The sequence below is a fragment of the Microcaecilia unicolor genome, chromosome 8 (genome assembly GCF_901765095.1).
Source record: "Microcaecilia unicolor chromosome 8, aMicUni1.1, whole genome shotgun sequence".
Taxonomy (NCBI): domain Eukaryota; kingdom Metazoa; phylum Chordata; class Amphibia; order Gymnophiona; family Siphonopidae; genus Microcaecilia; species Microcaecilia unicolor.
The window spans coordinates 161249912-161273688 of record NC_044038.1 but is presented as its reverse complement, the minus strand read 5'-3'; the positions used below and the strand labels follow the sequence as shown (position 1 = coordinate 161273688).

The following is a 23777-nucleotide window of genomic DNA, read 5'->3' as shown; positions in this document are numbered from 1 at the left end:
CACTGTTACCAATAACCTACCCTTCAATTATGGGCTGCTCATGTCTTTGTCAGTGGGCAAACTTACAAAATCAGCAAGGGATCAAATACTTATTTCCCCACTGTACATGGAAAATCTTATAAATGACATGGGAAACTGAGGGCCCCTTTTACAAAGCAGCAGTAAGCCCAATGCGGGCTTACTCTCGCTAAAATGGGAAGCACCACCGGGCTACCGCAGCAGCCTGATGGTAGTTCCCACCCCCAGCAAGTGTCATATCCCGGGTGCTACAAAAATATTGTAGCGGGTAATCAGGCAGTGCTGCACACTGCCCGGTTACTGCTGATTTAGCGCCAGGAGCCCTTAACGCACCTCAATGGGTGGCGGTAAGTGCCTCCTCCCTGAAATAAAAGAAAGATCTGCCTTTTACTTGCTGCGGTAAAGATGGCCTCAGTGACACCAGCGCAGACCCCCTTTGCTGCAGCTTCGTAAAAGGGGCCCAAAATGTAACAAAATTTGCGGCATGCTCATCCCTAGAAATGATTAAAACAGCCAAATACTAAGAAGTCATACTTTGCTCATTAGCTTATTAAGATCACATAAAACCAAAATGTTTACAGTAATTAATCCTTGTAGAGGGATCTGTTGTTCTCCGCATCCTCCATGCTCACTAGTGCACGTTTAATGAAAAAGCTAGAAAACCGGGAAGGCCAACCCTCATGCTGTAAACACACAATACTGCAATTTGGTTCCAAGAGAAATATAGAATAACGAGAAGGGTCAATTAGCTACTGTCGCTATATTATTAAACTACTAACTGCAATTGATTCTCGGGTGTTTATTTCAAGACTGGAAATGTTTTGTTTTGATGATCCCCTTTTGTATCCAGAGAGGCATAAGCATTTTTCGTCACCATAAGGAAGCTTCATGGACAAAGCCTATTGAATTGCTCCAGGAAATCCCATGAATGCAAGACTTTTGATACAGTAAAATAAAGCAATGTTTTTTAAAATTATTATTTTTTAAAGATACTTGTATCTATAAATAATGAGGAACTCTAGTAGATCAGAGACTAGCTTTAATCGGAACCTTGCAATGGGATAGTTTCAATGTAGGGCTTTGATTCACTAACGGGTCGATAACGAGAACGATTTCACGTGCAGAAAGGTTCCTGCTCAGTTTAAATGTGGACAGCTGGCCTTCTATGGACATTCATCAGCACATTTTTACTTTGTCTCTCGTTTTTTCTGGAAGTTCCCCTATTACCCCACCCCCACCCCCCCCCCCACCCCCCACCCCCCCCCACTCCCCCCCCCCCCCCCCCTCCCACCCCCCCCCCCCCCCCCCCCCCCCTTTTCATCTATGTGAACAATCATTTAAAACTTTTTAAACATCTTTGAAGATCTGGCTTTTAAAAGGTTCTTCTCTCCTGTCTAAGGACCCTTTTTACCCAAGCTGCGGGTAAAAGGAAAAGAGGCCCTGCAGTGGGGTCGTCAGGGCATGGATTTGCCAGCGCCAAGGCCCCCCTTTTACCACAGCGGGTAAAAGGCTTAAAAAAAAGAAAGGAAATGGCCGTCTGTGGTAGTTAACACTTGCCGCACGGCCATTTCCTGGGGGAGCCCTTACTGCCACCTATTGAGGAGGTGGTAAGGGCTCCCCATGCTAACCCGGCGGTAAATGGTGGTGCACGGCACTGCCCGATTGCTGCCTGGTAAGTCCCAGTGCTAAAAAATAGAAAAATATTTCTAAGTGCTAGAATGGCGTGCAGAGGGGGCAGGAACTACCACCGGGCTCCTTCGGTAGCCCGGCGGTAGGCCGAATTGGCCTGCGGTAGGCTTGCTGTTGCTGCCTGTGTGAAAGGGCCTCTAAGAATGTTTGCTGTTTCACACCTGCTAGTGGTTTAATTCTTTCTCTTCCTCTTCCTGCCCTTTCCGTACCCCCCCCCCTCCCTTCTCCTCCTCCTTCATCACTTAGGCTATGTGAACCGATATGACTGTTTAACTTTCCTGCCTTGAATATTGTCGTTCTTTTCTGACATTTGCGTTTTAGTATTCTTATTGATAAACCGCTGTGATCTATCCAATAGTATGGCGGTTAAATCAAGCACCAATAAACCATAAACCACTTAACTAAGTACTATGGCTGAATATCATCTCTGACTGTCCTGGCACCTAAGTAGCGATGGGGCAGTGCAGGGGCAGAGTCCAGAAAATATACAGGCTCAGCCATATGTAGCACGGGGCTACACATACCTAATGGGAGATAGGACTATACTATACTACTAACATAGTCTTATCTTTGCCTGGCACAGAATATCGGCCAGCACCCATATAACTTCCAGGTCAGCTGAAGACCCTGGACATTCAATGTTGGTGCCCTAACAGGGCCTAGGTTTGAATATCTGGGTATAATTCAGCCTGAGGCTGTCAGTGGCATTAAAACCAGACCACTATGGGCTGAATATTGACGCATACGTTTTTTTCCCCTACAGACTGGTGAATGGAAGAAAAGTCTTAGTACATGGCTTCCCAAACCTGACCAAGGTAATCTCATAAGCAGTCAGGTTTCAGGATATCCACAGTGAATTTACATGAGACAGATCTGCATCAACTGTCAGTCTGACTTTCAGTGATCTATGCAAAAAAAATAAGAGTGGCAAGCAGCCAAGCCACTCATTGTCTAAAAAGTTACTCTTGCCAAATTGAGGAATTTATGGGACTTGTCTTCTAGGTAAAGGTCAGTGACAATGGACAAAATCTAATAGAACATATATAAAGCCAGAATTAGCCATTTCTTTGGTGACCTAGAATGGGTCCCTAAACTTATGCTCAAACAGAGAAACTTATTTGCTTTAATAGCTAATTACCTACTGGAATTTTGATGCCACTTAGGCTTTGCGAATTAACGGAGTAATTCTATAAGGAAACCACCCAGTTATAGGTGGTAAGAAAGCATGTAATGGCAGAATTCTAGTCATTTACACTGGTAAGTAGCCATTTACATATGTAGACAACTTCTTATAGAACACCAACTAGTACGTGCCATGATTTGAAGCAGATCAATCTCAAGAATGTTCATGACAGATATGCTAAAAACCGAATTGGTTTTGGGGTCCACAAGACAGGGTTGGTAAGCCCAGTACTTTGAATTAACATGCTCACCCTTGGCCTACAAAAGGTCATCTTATTCACCAGTTAAAGGTAATCTACACATTAAGGGTTACTTCCTCTGGCAAATACTACTAATGGTAACAACCATAGAAGACCCACTCTCAGCTAAGCAAAAGAAGAAATAAACAGGAGGAATGGCCATATTTAAGTAAGGGAGAGGGAAATTCCTACATTCCTATAGAAACAAACAAACAAAATCTAAAGAAGCCTCAAAAAAGATTATCATATAAGCTAAAATAGTGGCAGGCTTTAATGTGTTGCTAAATATCCATAGAAATGTAATCGCTTCTTAACCTTGTTGTGTATTCGTGAATCAAGTGCAAATTGCAGCCAACTATTTTTGAAACGGATCCTTGACTTGGTGATTTCATGATAAAGAAAAAAAGGTAGCACACACTAGAAAGTAAAAGGAGCAAAGAATATGCTTATACATCTTGGGACTAGTTAGCCCAGGTTACACACAACTCAGTGAATGAGTGCAGAGCTGTCTCACTCCTGGGTGCACTCTTTTACACCTATAACCAACTGCCTCAGTCTCACACTTAATTCTAGGTCCAGAATGGATATAGCTCTGTTATACATTTATGTGAGTTCCAGCTGCAGGGCACACTCAGCTTTGTATGGTACGTTACTCTCATGGTTAGGGTACACAGCTCTGTCACACATCTAGGAACAGGGGTCACCATTCTGACTCCTGAGTGCAGGTTTCAAAGAGCTGTCTTCCATTCTAAGCACATGGAGTATCTCTAATTCAAGTGGAATATTCCATGGCAACTTAGCTTTACATGGTTAACTAAAACATACTATTTTCCTGGCCAGCATCTAATAATCATCACAAACCATTGCATCCCACCCACCCATCCTTTCCCCACACCACTCATGAAACAAAAAAGAATTAAGAAACACAAACCAGCTGTAAGAACAAGGTGAACTATGATGTGCTTGTCTTTACAGAGTGCATTGACTTAAGGCATAGGCACATTCTTCCCTCTTTGAACAGAGATGGTATATTCCGGTGTCCCAATACAAAAATTATCCTGGGTGATCCTATTTGCGTGAACGTGCAGATTGAAGAAGTGTCAAATGGAGTTATCGGAGCTGTTAATGTCTCTAATAGAAAGAAAGAGGTAACCATTTCTAAAATACAGTTTATAGATTTTGTCACGACTGCCTTGTTAGCCAGAAAATAGAAGAAAGAACTCATACCCGGTCTTGTTAGGAAGAAGGAAGTGGCTTAGTGGTTGGAGCAGTGTTTTTCAAACCTCTCCTGGAGGCACACTCAAGCAGTCAAGTTTCAGGATTTCTACAAGGAATGTGCATGGTTTAGATTTACATATGCTGTATTTCAGCCATCTCATGCATATTCATTGGGGTAACCCTGAAACATGACTGGCTGGGTGTGCCTCCAGGAGAGGGCTTATAACAATGGATAGAGAACCAGGGAAGCCAAGGTTCAAATCCCAATTTGGCTCGCTTTATCACCAACTGCCTCAAGTACCCCCTTATACTGTAAACTCTTTGGGAAGGGAGTTATCACCATTGTACAGTGCTGCATATATCCAGCAGCATTATAAAAGTGAAAGTTATTATTATTCCTTAGTTAATGCAATTAATAAAAAGAAGGTACTACAAACTGACTAGTATATTTGAATCAATGAAAGTAATTATGAATTTTCAAAGCACTCCCCTCCCCATTACAGTATCTATACATGCAGTCACTTTATGCTGCCCATCTCTACAGCTGATTTCACTGCATGCACATCAGGCTGGAATAGGGAGAGATAAAATAATACTGTTATCACCTGATCATGATTGCATAAAATACAACAGAGACAGATATGTTGTTAGCACTAAGCTTCTGTATAAGCATGGCTGTCCTGTGGAATCAATGTGGGTTGTCGTGGCAACCTCTTACACTATTGACTTCAATGGAGATCATTATCAGCTGTCATGTAGCAATAATAAAACTGAGGTGTCACAGATTGTGAGAACCTCGCCACAGATGGTATTGTCAAGTGACATGTTCTGGTCACACAGCGTATCAGTGATAGATCTGTGACTATAAGACAGAAGCTTTGAACCCCAAACCCTTTGCTCCAACCATCAGGCCATTACATTCTCTTGCCTATGGACAGCATGACAATAAACACGCATATTTACTCTAGTAATGCAACTTGACCTTCAGCGATCTATGCAAAAAAAAAAAAAAAAAAAAGAGTGGCAGGCAGCCAAGCCACTCACTGTCTAAAAGGTTACTCTTGCCAAACTGAGAAATTTATGGGCCTTGTCTTGTAGGTAAAGGCCAGTGACAATGGACAGAATCTAACAGAAAATATATAAAGCCAGAATTAGCCAACATGTCTTGGCTGACCTAGAATGGGTCCTTAACCTTATGCTCAAACAGAGAAACTTGTTTTAATAACCAATAACCTACTGGAATTTTGATGACAGCTAGGCTTTTGCAATGAAGGGAGTAATTCTATAAGGAGCCACCCAGTTATAGGTGGTAAGAAAGCATGTAAATGGCAGAATTCTAGTCATTTACACTGGTAAGTAGCCATTTACATACATAGACAACCTCTTATGGAAAACAAACTAGTATGTACCATGATTTGATGGCACAAATATACATGTAGATTATAGTATTCCATAATCTACATGTGTTCTGGGTATCAACTACATGTGGGCATTTACACCAGCTTTGGGTCTGGTGTAAGTTGTCACACTTGAGACAGTATTCAATAAAGAGGTGTGTACCTACTTTTCTGTATAAAATAGGCTTAAATAGATGCCTACTTACTCTCTTATCCTAAATGCCCTAAGACTCCTCCATGCGGGCAATTTTTGTTAACAAAGAACCCTTGAAGCAGCCAATGGGCGAAACACGGGCCTCTATTAGTTTTCCTTTCTGAGGTGATGCATCTGACAGATTGAAGAAAGAGTTTGTCAGATATTGCATAATGATTTTCGTATATTTGGATGGTTTGCATGGCACTGGATTGCAGGCTTTGAATTTTGAAACTTGAGAGGTTTTATGAGACCAGTTGTCTATCTATGATCACCACATAAGGGTTAAAAATTGATACGCAAGAATAGTTTTAATATCTGAAGCCATTTCCCTTCTTAGATACAAACTCCTGTCTGCAATAAGCAGATTTCTTTCAGCAGACTGTTTTTTGATGATTGAGTTCTATTTCCACTTGTGATTTTTTTTAATATAGCCCTGAAAATGGGCAGCCAAGGAAAATGGAAAGGGGGAGGGGGAACAGTAGCTCACACACTTTTAAAAATCTAATGTATGCACACTGCTTTCCTCCCCCAACCCAAATCCAGCCCTTGGAACTCTTCATTTTAACGTGGCTAAGGTTACCCATGCTGTATAATTCCGGATCTGTGTTTAGCTGCAATTTTCAGAGAGGCCAATTTACTTGGGTAAGTAGCTTTAAAAACTGCCCTGTGAATAGTCAGGTGCTTGCTGCAGTATTATTTGGTATTAGAAGTTAAGAATTATTTTTCTTTCATTGGTTTGAAACTTTTGGTGGCTATGGTCAATTAGTTTATGATGGAAAATTCAGCTCCGATTTGATCAGGTTCTCATTTAACCTGATTTACCTTCCGCATCTGTTCACCTTTATTTCTGTTAGGAGACAGAAAACAGCTTTTGAGTATGAGTTCATACTCATTTATAGTGGACTTGGAAATGCTGAAACCCAATTTTCTTCTTTGTCAGTTTTAGTTTGAGAGAGAAGTGTGAAATCATACACAAACGTAACAGGGTCACCCTGGGATTCCTTGTACTGAAACATCAATTTACACAGAGGATATATATATCTATTTATGTATATATATATATATGTATATATATATTCACACACACACACAAAAACGTCTTTGATAGGCTCTCTGTGTTCTAGTAAAAAATAATTGGCAGCCACAATCCGTGAAAGCAGAAAAAGTCTTCCTGCTGCCTCAATGCTCTGTTGCTGTGTCTTTAAGTGCACACACTCGTGTTTATCTGGCAGGTGGAACCAGCTCCTGCCTGGGACAGGAACAGTCTCCCATTGGGACAGACACAGATCTCATAGACTTTCTGCCGGGATCCTGTTGAGGAGTAAGAGCCTCGAGGCAGTCTAGGTAGCTTGATTTTGCAGCATCCAACTTAATCTAAAAGTAGAAAGAAAACGAGTACATTCTTTTGAAAGACAGCAGTGTCATTTATTTCATTCAGTGTATGTGGAAGGAACAAAATGTATTTATTTATTTATGTTACATTTGTACTCTGTGCTTTCCCACTCATGGCAGGCTCAATGTGGCTTACATATTGTATACAGGTACTTATTTGTACCTGGGGCAATGGAGGGTTAGGTGACTTGCCCAGAGTCACAGGGAGCTGCCTGTGCCTGAGGTGGGAATTGAGCTCAGTTCCTCAGTTCCCCAGGGCCAAGGTCCACCACCCTGGCCACTAGGCCACTCCCCTCACCCCATTTCACTCATCCCACGTACATTATCTTAATTTAGGGGGTTCCTTTACTAAAGTGCGGTAAAGTTCTGCACTTTGGGGTCATTTTCAAAAGATTGACTAAAGTTAGGCATTGGGATGATGCGTGTGCCAAGTGTTAGGCATGTCCCTGACCTGTCTATGCTCCTCCCACGTCTATACCCCCTTACAGTTGCATGCTATGGATTTTGTGCATACATTTTGTAGATTCCCAACTGGTAATTATAATTTTAAAATGATATGTTTTAACCATATTTCTAATTTGATTTATTTCTAATTATAATTTTTATTATGATCTGTATCAACACTGGTCCAGGTTCTGTAAATGGCGTCTAAAATGTAGGTGTGTCAGAACAACGTGTATAGTGCTATTCTATAAACTGTGTCTATAGTAAGATGCGGTATATAGAATAGCTCAAAGATTGGGGGAATGTGCGTCTAAGAAGAATATGAAGAGATTTGGGTAATTCCATGCCCAGATAGTTCCAAGTTGTTCCACTACCTTCATACCCTAACCCCGAATGCTCCTGTAAACACTTTGGGCCCGATATTTAGCTTACAGCAGTGGCTTATAAGCCACTCACAGCCATGTGCTGAATTAACCCTACATATTCAATACCAGGTATGGAGTGGAGGAGTGGCCTAAGTTGGTGTCAGAGCACTGGTCATTGCAATCCAGCCAGAGGTGGCCAGTTCAAATCCCACTGCTGCTCCTTGTGATCTTGGGCAACTCACTTAACCTCCATTGCCTCGTTACAACTGGGATTGTGAGCCCTCCAGGGACAGAGAAATATCCAGTGTACCTGAATGTAACTCACCTTGAGCTACTACTGAAAAAGGTGTGAGCAAAATTTAAATAAATAAATCTTTAGGCAGGCCATTTATGCAACTGAAAACCTGGTGTAAATACCCGCACCAAATAAATGCCATGTTCCCCCAAATTCTATCTGAGCGCTAGGCCATATTTATAGAATCTGGTGGAAAATGCATGCTAAACTAGTATTCTGTAAAGGTCATTCTACACAGAGTGTCCTTCACAGAATACTAGATTAGCATGTCGCATTTTTGCGCCACTGAAAGAATCTAGCCCAATTCTGGAAAGTGCTGGGTGTAGAGGGATGGAATCTAAGTGGAAGCAAAGGGTGGTGGAAGTGTGGACATGGCCTCCCGGTAGAGGTGTGGAGGTCGAAGACTGTGTCAGAATTTAAAAAGGAATGGGATAAGCACGTGGATCGCTTAGGAAACGGAAGAGGTAAGGGTTACAAAGGATGGGCAGCCCCTATCTGCCGTCATGTTTCTATGTGGATGATTTAATTGATTTAAATAATTCAGCAAAATTAAGGTAGTTATGTTTACTAATCTGCATTAATGCATTCCGGGTATTTACATGGATATTATTTAAGGTGGTGATTAAAGTTGGCTTTCACTGCACTTGTCTTTCCCATGGGGGGTGACTAACCTGCAGAAGCTCAGTACTTCAGGTAGTCAAATCTTGTGGTATATGAATAGTAGCTGCTTGCAGTCAACTCATAAGTAGCCATTGGGCTAAAAAAACACTTTTTAAAGGGCTGGTGCTCTATAGAAGGAGCTGCCCCTTTGTCTTCATGCTACCCAATCATATTCCCCTTTCGGAAGACCTTCCCTCTTGATGTTCCCCCAAATCAACCATCCTCCCAACCCCCCCCCCCCAAATAGAACCTCTCTCCCAATGACCCCCGGCCCTGAAGCCCCCCCCTAAAAATTACCCATACCCCTCTCTTCCTTTAGTCCTCCCCAAGGCCTTCTTTAAGGGACATAAGCAAATGGCCCTTATGAAGCAGCTTGACCCCTAGTGTAACACCACAAAATTACCAAAGGGTCGCCAGTGCCATTTTGAACCCATTGCCAAAAAGGACAGTGAGATACGGGAGATTGTTCCTTTCCTGACCGCAACAGACACTAGGGCTTACAAAATAGGCCATGGAGGGTGGAGGTGAGCTTTGGTTTGAAATGGGGGGATTTGGGGTTTGGAACATAAGGAGTGGAGCTTCTATTTGGGGGGGGGCATCAGGTAGAGGGTTTCTATTCAGGAAAGCATTGGGAGAGGAAGGCTTTGGGGCAGGGGGGATATAATTCAGCAGGGGTGGGTGAAAGGGAGGGGGCAGCTCCTTGTGTAATGCTCTGCCGAATACTCCTAGGATAGAAATGAGTACAACTTGCGGTGTTCAATGTTTTGCATGAAATGGCATGCTTTGCATCCTATTACTCTGTATCCCACCATAACTTATTGTAATGTGAGTTGCAGTAATATATCACAAATTATAAGCCCTTTAACATGCACTAAGTGCCATATAACTTGAGTTAGTCTAATGCATGTTAATAGCTACCCTCTTAATGTACCTTATATAACACAGATCCCATTATTGCACATGAGGCCAATTTACTAATTACATGTGTTAAATAAATGTAAACTCTTCCAAAGAACACAACACCCAAAACAATTGGGGGGGGGGGGGGGGGGAGGGTAGTTTGGAAATATAATCTGAAAACCTACCCTACTATTAAATGATCCTAAATGAATTACCACTCAATGCAATAATAAAAATGTTTTGGTGTACAAGAGAAGACCATTTAAAAACTGATCATTTATAAACATTAAATTATGAATCTGCAACTTAATGGCTAATCATTAAATGCGCACACCATCACATGCCCCTCTTTCTATAAATGGTCAAGTGACTTTAACTCCATATAACTATTCTGAGGTTAATTCTCATACATATAGTCACAGTGTCCATTCAGATTGTCACACCCCTCACCTGTTCCCTGTGGTCTCCAGCAGCATTCCAAGCCAAGAAGGATCTGTTTACTTCCTGGAAACCCTTGCATTCCTTTATAGCTCTGCAAGAGGGTGCTTGCTGATGTCATCACTTCCTGTTTGGTAGTATTTAAGGAAGTTCCTGCCCCACAGCCAGTGCCTTTGAAACAGGTCTTCTAGAGTAGTCTAGTGTGTGTTGCAGCCTTGTTCCAGTTTGTCTCCTGTTCCTACCTATGCTTGCTTCTGCTTCCAAGCTCCAGTCCTATCTTTCAGCTTTCAGTTGTGGTTCCAACTCTTGGTTCAAGCTTCAGCTTTAGTTCCAAGCACTGCTTCAGTTTCCAGTCTAGTTCATGCTTCTACTCCTGGTTCCAGTTCCAGCACAACCCCTGTCTACAAGCTACAGCCTTGTCTCCATTCCAGCCTTGCACAGCTGTCTCACCCTCCACCAGTCAGGACCTAGCCAGCCCTCGGGTTGAATAGGTAGCACCAACCCGGCTGCGACCCAAGGGTCTCACCGTCAGTCATGACACTGATCAAAACAAACCCAGCTCTAATAGAACAGTAGAAAAATTATTTGTCCCAAATGTCCACACTCGGACACGTCATTTACTTATCTTGAATGTTCGATTGTTGATGGCTACCCGACAGAGTACCCCATTTTGTATCTTGTTCAGGAGCAGTCTGTTTGCAAGAATATGTAGTTACCAATAATGATCTAACCAAAATGTTTTATTATTGTATTGAGTGGTAATTCCTTTAGGGTGACAGTTTAATAGTAGGGTGGGTTTTCAGCTTAAATAGAAGTAATGCAGGTTAATAAATTTAAGCATATGTGATTTACTACTATCATTACAAAAGCATTTTCTTAAGTTTCTACCTCTCCGTCTTTGGATTCCAGTCTCAGGTCTGTCCGACACATGGCTTCAAGGCTGCCAGCCTCTGCATTGATTTCAACTCCTTTCGGCGCTTCCATCACCAAAGATCGGGTGGGTGATTCCAGCCTGCCATAAACAAAGAGAGATGATAATTCAACTTCTGGGGTTATCTGTTTGGTTGTAATGAATCCAAATCCTTGTGCATTCTAGACTGAACTTCCTGGTGAAATACTGGATAGTAGGATGCTAACAAGCCTTCACCAGAGTAGCTCCCACACTCTTGAATGCACTTCCTGAAAAGATTCACTCAACACAAGACTATCTGTACTTCAGGAGATAGGTGAAGCTTGGCTCTCCTCCCAAGCCTTTAACGGAAGAAGCAACTAATGTACTAATCTCAATACTAGAATGTCTAACATCGGCTGCAAATACAGTATTGTAGCAGGACTTGCTTATCCTTCCTACCCTGAGATCGTTTTCATTTACCTTTCTGACTCCACATGCATCTTCTCTAATTGAGTCCCCTTTCCTCTCTCTAAACCCCTGTTAGTCTATCGTATCTTTCTATATGCTCCACTTCCGCTTACACCCTATGCTGTCTATTATGATGTTTTATTGTGTTGGCATTGCAAGTAACATACTATGCCATATTTTTTTTTGCTGATGTGTCTATTCCATGTCTAGATTGATCTTGTTGTACACTGCCTTGAGTGAACTTCTTCAAAAGGCAGCCAATAAGTCTAATACATAAATAAATAATGAACATCACACAATTACTTTTATTAAAATACTATAATAGTTTCTCCAAGGATGTAAATAAATATTACTTTATATAGTGCATATCCTCCTGAGGGGAGGAGTAGCCTAATGGTTAGTGCAGTGGCTTGAGAAAGAAGGGTTCAATTTTCACTGCAGCTCCTTTTAACACTGGGCAAGTCACTTAACCCCTCCATTGTCCCAGGTACAAAATAAATACCTGTATATACTATGTAAATGCTTTGTTATAACCTCAGAAAGGCTGTACATCAAATCCCATCCCCTTTTCCTCATCCAGCTTCACTGTGGGCTGTAGAGTTGCTACAGGTTACTTCCTGGTAGTGATATGAACTACATTAAAGTTCTGTTGGATGTGATAATATTCAGCACCATCCACTGGGCTGTATTCATTTCTGTGCAGTATATAGAACATGATGATCGCCGGTCCACACGACTAAATTTAGTCACAGTCACTTATGCCAACTAAAATCTGGTATAAATCCCAATGTCTAAATTAGGCATGGAGTGGGTGTATCCTATAACAAATGCATAGATTTTAGAAATGCCCATAACCTTCCCATTCCACTCCCATAACCAGGGAGCTGCAATGAGAATCAAACCCTGGTTGCCCGGATGAAGGCCCACTGCACTAGCCATTAGGTTACTCCTCCACTCCACCCTATAAAGAAGGTAAGGTTCCTTCCACCTGCAGCACTCATGACCCTCTGAACAGCTGTATCCATAACACATTCTCCTCAAAAGAGCATGATCCAGCAAACAATTTTCTCTGAAGGGCCAGAAACATCTGGATCCATCACTTTTTTTTCTTTTCGAAGGGCTGCCTCCACCTGGATCCTGCACCAATTCTCTTTGGAAGGGCTGTATCCACCTGGATCCAGCATCCACGCATCCCAAGAAGGTCTCATTCCCTGTGGATTCTTCTCTGCTATCTCTCAGAAGGGCTTTATCCACCTGGGATCCAGCACTCATTCCACCCAGAAGGGACTTGATCCCCTTGATCCATTGCTCTTTTCTTTTAGAATGCCTACATTCCCCAGGATCCAGCACTCTTCCACCCCTGACCACTTCTGTTTTTCAGGTATAGCCGCTGTTGAAAATACAGTTTTAGAAAATATTTGATTTAAGCTAAATTATAACTATACACATACAGTTTCATCGATGGAACTCAAATGTGTTTATATTCTCCAAGTTTGGGGGGTGTGTGTGTGGGGGGAGGGGGGGAATGCACTAGTTTGCTGTATGTGTTGCTGCTCAATGTATCGGAGAAGACTGACAAAGTGAAAAAAATTGCATGCAAATGAGTATGCAGAGGAAATGAAATGTAAAATTTTGCAGTCAGGAGGAAAGGCTGGCTCTGAAGACAGCATGCATTCTGGTCTCAGTCAAATGCAATTACCTAAAAATTTAAGCAGCGCACGACTGCAGAGTTGAAACTTTTTTTTTAATCAAATGGCTGTGACCCTGGATCCCTCAGATACCTGCCTAAGGCATGAGCTGAAAACTCTATGCACAAAAGAGAAAGTGAGCAAGGAGTTGTTTGCTTTAAGGGTTTGAAACTATTTTCAAGAAGAGACCATTGAAGCTTCATTTGCTTTTCTTTCCATTTGCTGTCTCCCTGTGCAGAAGCGATTTGAAAACTACAAATAAACATGATGTTACAATATGTAAGTTCTAGTTCCACCTCCTGAAGCAGCGGGTTCGCAAAACAAGTGGCCCTTGTCGGGGTTTGGACAGCTGGAATTTGTTCATGCATTGCAGCACTTGAAAAAAGTTCCTTTATGCACTGGCATGGTTGCAATTTGATGATCTGGTATTAGGAAAGGATGCGTCTCCAGTTAAGCTAAGTACTTATGGAACTTTAGCTTGACATAAATCATGAACTACCAGCAGTGTTTGTTGGAATTTGGGAGATTTGACATGGACTTTTATGTTTGATTTTTTGATGACTAAAAGGTGTATTTTCAAAGCACTCAACTTACAAAGTTACATGAAGGCGCATTTTCAAAGCACTTAAGACTTACAAAGTTCTTTAGTAACCTACTGAATTTTGTAAGTCGAAGTGCTTTGAAAATGACCACCTAAGACTCCTGAGGCAGGCACACATGTGCCGAAACATGGTACTGTTTTTGAAGAGTCTGATCCAGTTCCCACTCCTTGTCTTTTGATTTTATCTACTCTGTTGGATCTATGTTCTTTCCACTTTTTGTGGTCCTTTTTGCCCATCTACCCACTGCCAGAAAAACTCCAATTTCCTAGACCTTTTCTACTCATCCCTTCCCCAGCGTTTTACTCCTTTGTGACACATCCTTGAGTCTGGAATAATTTTAATTATTTATTTAACAAATTTTTATTCTGCGTTATCTATAAAATCTAAGCAGAATAGCAGCAGGTTACAATCAAACATCCGTAAAACTAAGACAAACATTTAGTTGAGCTAAAATAAAACTAAATTAAAAATAGAACTAAAAACCAGAAAACTCAAGAAATTCAACTCACAGAAAAAGCCTGCTGAAATATCTAGTCTTTCCAGTCAGTCACTGCTGGCATTATTGGGGGGGGGGGGGGGGGGGGGGAGTGCAAATGGGGGGACTGTCCTGGGCCCCCATGCTTCAGGTGGTCAAAGTCTGTCTGAAGCTGGAAAAGATATAGCTTGCTGCTGGTCTTTAGACTACTACTACTATTTAGCATTTCTATAGCGCTACAAGGTGTACACAGCGCTGCACAAACATACAAGAAAGACAGTCCCTGCTCAAAGAGCTTACAATCTAATAGACAAAAAATAAAGTAAGCAAATCAAATCAATTAATGTGGGTAGGTGGAGGCGAGTGGTTACGAGTCAAAAGCAATGTTAAAGAGGTGGGCCCCTCCCAAATTTCTTCCCTGGGCTCTAGTATGTCTAACACTGGCTCTGCTGTCAGAATCATTTGGTTTCATTCTTGGCATCATATTTCTGTAAAGAAAAAAAATTGTGCACTGCTGCATCAGCTGCGTGGAAATCATTGGGGATCATTCCTGTCCCATGAGGACCTCACAGATGGGATAAGAAATTGGGGAAGGGTCCCAGAGTGGAGTGGGAGAGAGGGGGACAGAAACACAGAAAGTGACAGCAAATAAAGACCACATGCCTATCCATCGAGTGACGGCTTCCTGCCTTTTTTACTTACTCAGAAGCTACCAGAATATCAAAGACGACATACAATTTCTAGTATTCAACTTGTAAGTCATTTTTCAAATGTTTTTTTTTATTAGAAAAATGTATTCTTTTCCATGTTTTTGTTTTTAACTTGGCTGCATTGAGCTTTGCCTATTACATGTCTCATATATCTAGATTTAAATATAATGATATTTCTAGAAGGATCTCGTACAGACTCCTAAGGGACAAGGCTTGTTTTGCGGACAACAACCAAGACTTCACGGGCCATAAGAATAAAAACTGATAAAAAGTAATCACAATGCAATTCTCAGTCAAGCCTAGTCTCCCAAAATGAAACTGCATTTTTATTTCCCCATGGATTAAAGGGTAACACTCACACACAGTCAAAGTATCAGTGTGAAAAGTGCTGGGAATGATGATAAAACAAACCCTTCAGTCAGAGTCCATAAGCAACATCGTGAATTCATAGGTATAACATTCAAATTTAAGGGGGTTGCCGGGAAGAGGGGTGTTGTACAGTAGTACAATGTGAATTGCATTCAGGTATACTAGTATTTCCCTGTCCTTGGAGTGATCACAATATAAGGGGTCATTTTATTAAGCTATGGCAAAAGGGGGTCTGCACTGGCATCAGCTCATGTTTTTGACCCGCGCTGAGGCCCCCTTTTACTGCAGTGGGTAAAAAGCTGTTTTTTAAAAAAAAAACCAAAACATCTGTGCGTCCATTTCAGGGGGAAGACATACCGCCACACATTGAGGTGGCGGTAAGGGCTCCCACATTAACCCGGCAGATTCCACCAGTAGCTGAAGCCCCAGACCTAACATCATTTTTTACATGTCACTTTGGGGCATGTTTACTAAGCTATGCTAAGCAGCTTGCAAGGGTGTTTGCATGCAGGAGCCATTAGCACAGATCCATGCTAATGGCTACTGCACGCTAAAACCATCCAGCACAGTAAAAACCCTGTACTGGCTACTTAACATGGGCAGTTGTGGGATATGGGTGGTAATAGGGTGTGGCACGCACCATCAGCTAGCATGCGGGTTAGTGACTCATTCCAGTTGTCACAACTGGTGATGGTCATAATCCCCCTAATTCTATATATGGCGCTAATAATTGTGCATGCAAATTGGGGTGTGTGCCCAAATTGTGTGTGCAATTTAATTGCATAACGAGCCAATTAGCACAGATAATTGGGCACTAAATCAATTATCAGCGCTAATTGGCAACAATTTAAATTTATGCACACATCTGTTAGTCGCTATTCTTTAAAGATACGAGTGTAAATTTTTACACATGGATCTAAATAGGTGGTGTGGTCATAAAAGGGGCATGGGGGGGGGGGGGGAGTCAGGGGCATTCCTGGAATTTGTGCACAGTGTTACAGAATATGTCAGATTTGAGCCTAATTTAGGTGAAAGGGGTTACATCAGGTTTCAGTTGGTGTAAATCCTCTCGCCCAAAACTGGGCGTGGATCTTGACGCCAAACGCTATTCTATAAATGGTGCCCAACTCGGAGCGCCATTTATAGAATAGCCCTTAGCGCCCATTTTGTTCAGCGGAATTTTTCAACGCCATATACAGAATTTAGTCCAATATGTATAGTTTACGTGATTTGTTGCTATTACATTTTCCTTCAGTGAGAAATATCACTTCTATGATATCGCTGACATCATCACTGTCATATCAGGCTGCATCTGTTTGGGATTCTCCATCATCTTCCATTAGAATAATTAATCTTATTTGAGATTTAGAATTCTAACAACTTTTTATTTCATAAATTCCTACTGTAGGAAGTTAGCTAGGTTGTTTTAGATAAATTGAATCTTAAGGGTTTCTTTTTTTTTTTTTATAGCTGTTCTTTTGATGTTTCTTACTGTAATTCCCAAATTAATGATGATTCAGTTTTTTTTTGTTTGGGAATCTGCAGTGAATTAAGTAGGAAACTGCATAATATAAACTATTTTCCAGTCCTGACACTTCAGCTGAGGAGAGAGAGAACTTCCGAGAAACTTTCTTAATTAAACAACTGTGTTCACACAGATTTGAATGCATCATTTTTAATTATGCTAATTGCAGGTAATAGTCACCCTATGATATCTTTGTAAAGTGCAAGTTTAACATTAATTGGATTATGTTAGTACTAGGGATGAGCATTTCCCATTTGATTCATTAGTGCTCCTTATAAAATGTAGTGCCACACTAAATGAAATTAATACATGTTAACCGTTAACCTACATATTAACGTCTATTACACTAATTACTGTGCGTCAAGCAGTTCTAACATGCATTAAAACATTTTTATGAGAACGAATGTGCAAAACAAACTTTAAAAACAGAAGAAGAATTATGAAAAAGCCCAAACAACCAAAAATGAATAAAAAAGGTTTACCTTGCACCTCCCTAGGTAATAACCTATATACATTTCCTTATTTTTTCTGAATACACTCAGCCCACTCATATGAGTGTGGCTTTGTGAGTAAGGCTTAGAGTGACAGCACACCTGTCTTTTCATTGTATATCCTGATGGTTTAAATAGTGGGCTTGCTGTGATTGCTGCCATTGATAACACACTCAATAATGTTACTGTTGTTCATGTGAAATAATCTTTTGCGTCTAGTAAAATTATCTGTGCGCTTTCCTTCTATTGTTCCTTGCGCTACTTAGGAAGAGAAGAAGAGTGGGAACAGAGCCAGGCTCTTCAAAAACAGACCAAAGACGCTCAATGTAGATCTCCATTTGCCAGATTCCAGAGAGTCCACCTCATTTCCTCCTTTGGGCGTACGCCTCAGTCTCCTTCCTTTCTAGTCGTATTGTACAATATTTAAAGAATGTGTGTAGGTGTCATTTTAAAAATAAAAGGTGTATATTTTCAATAATTATTTTAAAAATATCTCTTTGCCCAAGTCTATTCTTCAAGCTGCACTTGCCATGATGCCCATTTTCAAACTGCCCACATTGCTGCAAACTGCCTGTGGACTTTACGCTGATTTTCAATGTGAAAGTATGCATGTGCTTTTACTTTGAAAATTGCCAAAGGCAAAAACACCCACAGACAAGTGCACCTCTTCCTTCTATGAGGAATGTTCTGGTCAAAACAATGCATGTCCTTTGAAAATAATAATAATAAAAAACTATGCATGCTATTTTATCTCTCTGCCCAAATCTAGTCTCCAGGAACATCTCCACTACATATGAATAAAAATATGTGAGTTGTGGAACACCACATGTACCTTTACCCACCTAACAGATACAAGAGTACCTCTGCTTGTGCCAATGTCTCTTTTGGAATCTGAAGTGATTAACTTTGAGCTATATTTATGTTCTCTAACCTAACAAGACCAGGATGAGAACCACCGATTTAAAACTTGCACTATTGACACTCATTGCCAAGGCACAGAGTGTATTAGAGCAGTGGTTCCCATACCTGGTCCTGGAGGCACCCCAGCCAGTCAGGGTTTTCAGGATATCCACAATGAATATTCATGAGATAGATTTACATGATGTAGGCAGTACATGCAAAACTCTCTCATGAATATTCATTGTGGGTATCCTGAAAACCTGACTGGCTGGTGTGCTTCTGGGACCAGGTTTGGGAACACCTGGTACAGAGATTTTCTTGGGGTTGGAAACCACAGTCCTCAAGGGCCACAACCCAGTTGGGTTTTCAAAATTTGCACAATGAACATGCTGACATCTATTTGCATACAGTGGAGCAGTCCGTGCAAATCGATCTCATGCATATTCAGTTGTGGAGATCTTGAAAACTTGACTGGGTTGTGGCCCTCGAGGACTGTGGTTGCCCACGTCTGTGTGAGGTTAGTGACCAGGAATCTTTTTGAAATGCAACAAATTTGCTTTTAATGAATTTGCTGCAGTTCAAAGTTTCAGAGGCAAAATCCCCCACACTTACCCCCCAGATTCTATATATGGTGCCCACAGTTGTTTGTGCAAATTTGGGTGCATGCCCAATTTGCATATGCAATTTAATTGAGTAATGAACCAATTAGCACCAATAATTGGGTGCTAACAATCGTCATTAATGGGCAACAATTTGGATTTGTATACACATCTTGCTACATGCTATTCAATAAAGTTGCATGTGCAAACTTTTTTTATCACATAAGTGAAAAGGGGGTGTGGCTATGAGAGGGGCATGGATGAGTCAGAGGCGTTTTCTAAAGATTCACACAGTATTCTAGAATTCAGGGGATCTGTGCCTAATATACATGCAAAGGTTGGTGGAGGAGTGACCTACAAAGCAGCCGACGCTGCAAACGTCCCATACAACACCGCCAAAAGGTGGAACACATTGACAAAAGACATACAACAAAAGTTTTCACATAAAACTAAAAATATTTCTGTACAGAAAATTCCCGATGATCGACGCAACTGAACAAAAATGACAGACAATACAACAATTCTACCAAGTACACAACAATACACTATCTCTCATCTATCTCTCCTCATGATCTTGGCACATCTGAACTATCTGAATCTACTTGTACATCTGAGCTGTATTTGTAAATCCGATTGACTCCTAGAGGATCACCTGACGTCAATATGAAAGCGCAACTGAACTTAGTGTAAGCCACATAGAACTGAGTCCCAACTCGGACGTTTGCGGGGTATAAATCCAATAAAATAAAGTAAATCTTCACACCTAAATTTGGGCGCAGATCCCGGCACTATGCACTATTCTATAAACAACCTCCAACTCGGAGTGTCATTTATTGAATAGCGCTCAGTGCACGTTTTAGGTGCCATTAACCGAATCTAGTCCTTAATGCGCTGTAAAAATTTTCAACGTTCACAGGGAGGTACTTCTTGGCTGCTAGTCTAGAAGCAAGTTTCAGAAGTTTTCACTGTGCAGGAATGGGGTGGCTAACGGAAATCATACTGCCAGCTCTCAAATAAACATGAGACACACAAACAAAGAAATGAAATCTTTAAATGAAATTTGTGAGGCATCACAAAAACAACACCCTATGAGCAAAAGAGGCTGCTAACCCAGAGATGACGTCATCTAAAACTTAACATGGCCAAAACCGAGCTTCTCATCTTTCCCCCTAAACCCAACTCTCCTCTCCCCCCTTTCTCTATTTCTGTAGATGGTACTCTCATTCTCCCTGTCTCATCGGCTCGTAACCTTGGGGGTCATCTTTGACTCCTCTCTCTCCTCTGCTCACATTCCGCAGATTGCCAAAACCTGTCGTTTCTTTCGTTATAACATCAGCAAAATCCGTCCCTTCATCTCTGAGCACTGTACCAGAACCCTTGTCCACACTCTTATCACCTCTCGCCTTGATTATTGCAACCTGCTTCTCGCCGGCCTCCCACTTTGCCATCTCTCTCCTCTTCAATCAATCTAAAACTCTGCTGCACGACTCATTTTCCGCCAAAGTTGCTATGCGCAAATTAGCCCTCTCCTCAAATCACTTCATTGGCTCCCTATCCGTCTCCGCATTCAATTCAAACTTCTCTTACTGACCTATAAGTGCATTCACTCTGCTGCTCCCCAGTAACTCTCCACTCTTGTCTCTCCCTATGCCCCCCTCGGTTACTCCGCTCTGCAGATAGATATCTCCTGTCTGTCCCCTTCTCCTATATTGCTAATTCCAGACTCCATTCCTTTTATCTCGCTGCACCTTACGCCTGGAATAGACTTCCCGAGTCTGTGTGTCTAGCCCCGTCCTTCGCCGTTTTCAAGTCCAGGCTAAAAGCCCACCTCTTTGACACTGCTTTTGATTCCTAGCCACTTCTCACTTGCCCTGTACCCCTCCTCTTTAATTCCCTTACCTTTTAGTTGTTCTGTCTGTCTACCTGTCTTATTTAGATTGTGAGCTCTTTGAGCAGGGATTGTCTTTTCGTGTATGGTGTACAGCGCTGCGTATGCCTTGCAGCGCTATAGAAATGATAAGTAGTAGTAATAAATGACTGCATTACACGAACAACTATATGGTCTTGAGCTAAGTATACAATAAGGGGCCCTTTTACAAAGGTGCACTGAAAAATGGCCTGCGGTACTGTAGACACGTGTTTTGGGTGTGCACAGAATCATTTTTCAGCGCACCTGTAAAAAAATGCCTTTTTAAAATTTTTGCCGAAAACAGACACGCAGCAAAATGAAAATTGCTGCACGTCCATTTTGGGTCTGAGACCTTACCGCCAGCTATTGACCTAGCGGTAAAGTCTCACGCGGTAACTGGGCAGTAATGACCTACATACGTCAAATGCCACTTGGCGTCCGAAAATAACAATTATTTTTCAGATGCGTGTATCGGACGTGCATCGACAATGAAATTACCGCAAGAGCCACAGGTAGCTGGGCGGTAACTCCATTTTGGTGTGCGTTGGGTGTACGTGGATGCTTACGCGACTTAGTAAAAGGGCCCCTATATTAGCTCTCAAGGAATATGGCGGAGGAATATAAACAAAGTCTGGGCTGGGATGGAGGTGGCAGCGAAAAAGTTGGTATAAGCATCCCTTCCCCACTTCCTGACATAATATCTTTTTGAATTATTTTACAAAATTACTCCTACCAAAGAGTTGTGCCTTAGAGAAGAACACCACATATCTGCTGCTACAGAAATGGCTTGGTTAAATCTATTTACAACAACGATGTCACAAGTCGGAATGTGTTTTAGACTCATACAGCCAAGATGCAATTCCCGTGGACCTGCATCTCTGGGCTTCATGTGAAACGTCTGCTGCAACTGCTTGTTGCCTTGAAGGGCACAAGCTATAATTTCAATAAGCTGACGCTCTTGTTGAAATGAAGCACCAAGACAATAGCTAATCACTGCCACTTTGATGTTGTCAATGCAACGTCTGCTGTTTAGTATTCCAACTGCTAACTTAAAGTTTGTGTGCCAACGCAGTGTGGATTCATTGCCAATTTACTGTTATTTCAGTCCATCCTAAACATGATAAATTTGCAATTAGTGGTAAACAAGCTTTCATTGAATTAGCACAAAATTATGTCTTCCGCTGAAGTGTAGAGTATATTCCAGCGGAGTCTGGGAGAGACATGCTAAAGATGCAGAGGGATAGAAATCGAATCGTTCATCATTCTGACTCGGTGTTAACTCACTCATCATGGATAATGTAGGCTTTGTGCTATTCATGGGATTTTTGTTATAGACATTTTGGACAAAAGTGCTTCAAACAAATGGAAAAACAGAACAGTGTGGGGGAAAAAATGAGGGTTTAATACTCAAAAGGGTTTAACCTGGTAGGAGGGGCTCTTGCCAAATTAAAACCCTGCTGAGCTAACCAGCCACTGATAATCAGCAGCAGCAGCACTTAACCGGGAATGTGTCACCGAATATTGCCGCTAACCAGTCTTTCCCAAAATGGCTAGGTTAAAGGAGGGTCGGGGGAGAAAGTTGGAAAGAGCTGCAAATTAGCTAGTTGGCAGTAATATTAGGGCCGATACTGATAGCATGTGAGGGAGCCCGTCTAACTCCTGGGTCGGTGGCAAACCTGGAAATTCAATGCCAGGGCCATTTCCAGCGATCAGCATTGAATTTCCGGGGGTTTTGGGGCCACTAAAACATAACTGGTTAAGCTGATATTCATCAACTGACCAGCTAAGTTATAGCGGCCAAACATAGACCTGCATGAATAGGTCTATCTGGCTGCTAAATGTAGTCGTTCGGCCAATGAATATTGATGCTAACTGGGATGACCAGGCTAGCCGCAAACCCCTGGACTCTATATAGCACGCCTAGAGATCCTGCGCCAAAATCAAAGCATATTCTGTAACAGCGAGCATAAGTTAATTGGCTTAACAAGTCAATCAGCATTGTTAACAGCACTTAACAAGCAATAATGAACACTAACTTGAGTATTGTGTTCAGTTCTGGTCGCCATATCTCAAAAAAGATATAGAGGAATTAGAAAAGGTTCAAAGAAGAGCGACCAAAATGATAAAGGGGATGGAACTCCTCTCATATAAGGAGAGGTTCAAGAAGTTAGGGCTCTTCAGCTTGGAAAAGAGATGGATGAGGGGAGATATGATTGAGGTGTACAAAATCCTGAGTGGTGTAGAATGAGTAGAAGTGAATCAATTTTTTTTACTACTTCCAAAGTACAAAGACTAGGGGACACTCAAGAAGTTACATGGAAATACTTTTAAAACAAATAGGAGGAAATATTTTTTCTCTCAACGAATAGTTAAACTCTAGAACTCTTTGCTGGAGTAGTAACAGTGGCTAGCATATCTGGGTTTAAAAAAAGGATTTGGACAAGTTCCTGGAGGAAAAGTCCATGGTCTGCTATTGAATCGGACATGGGGAAGCTACTGCTTGCCCTGGGATTGGTAGCATGGAATGTTGCTACTATTTGGGTTTCTTCCAGGTACTTGTGACCTGGCTTGGCCACTGTTGGAAACAGGAGAGTGGGCTAGATGGACCATTGGTCTGACCCAGTATGGTTTTTTTTATGTTCTTAACCTCACTCTTACTGATATCTCTCCTGATACATAAGTCTGCTCATCTCTAGCTCAAAGACAGGAAATATGC

The 23777-nt window shown here is 41.6% G+C and overlaps 1 protein-coding gene across 1 annotated transcript in view; it reads right to left on the bottom strand.

The window, feature by feature from the left end:
• Positions 1-3867: 3867 nt before the first annotated feature.
• The window catches only part of SGCD (sarcoglycan delta), a 255517-nt gene continuing 235607 nt past the window's right edge, over positions 3868-23777 (bottom strand). The window contains 3 exon segments of the mRNA XM_030211794.1: positions 3868-7298; positions 7301-7313; positions 11322-11445. Coding sequence (XP_030067654.1) covers positions 7141-7298; positions 7301-7313; positions 11322-11445 — 295 coding nt within the window. The 3' untranslated portion in view covers positions 3868-7140.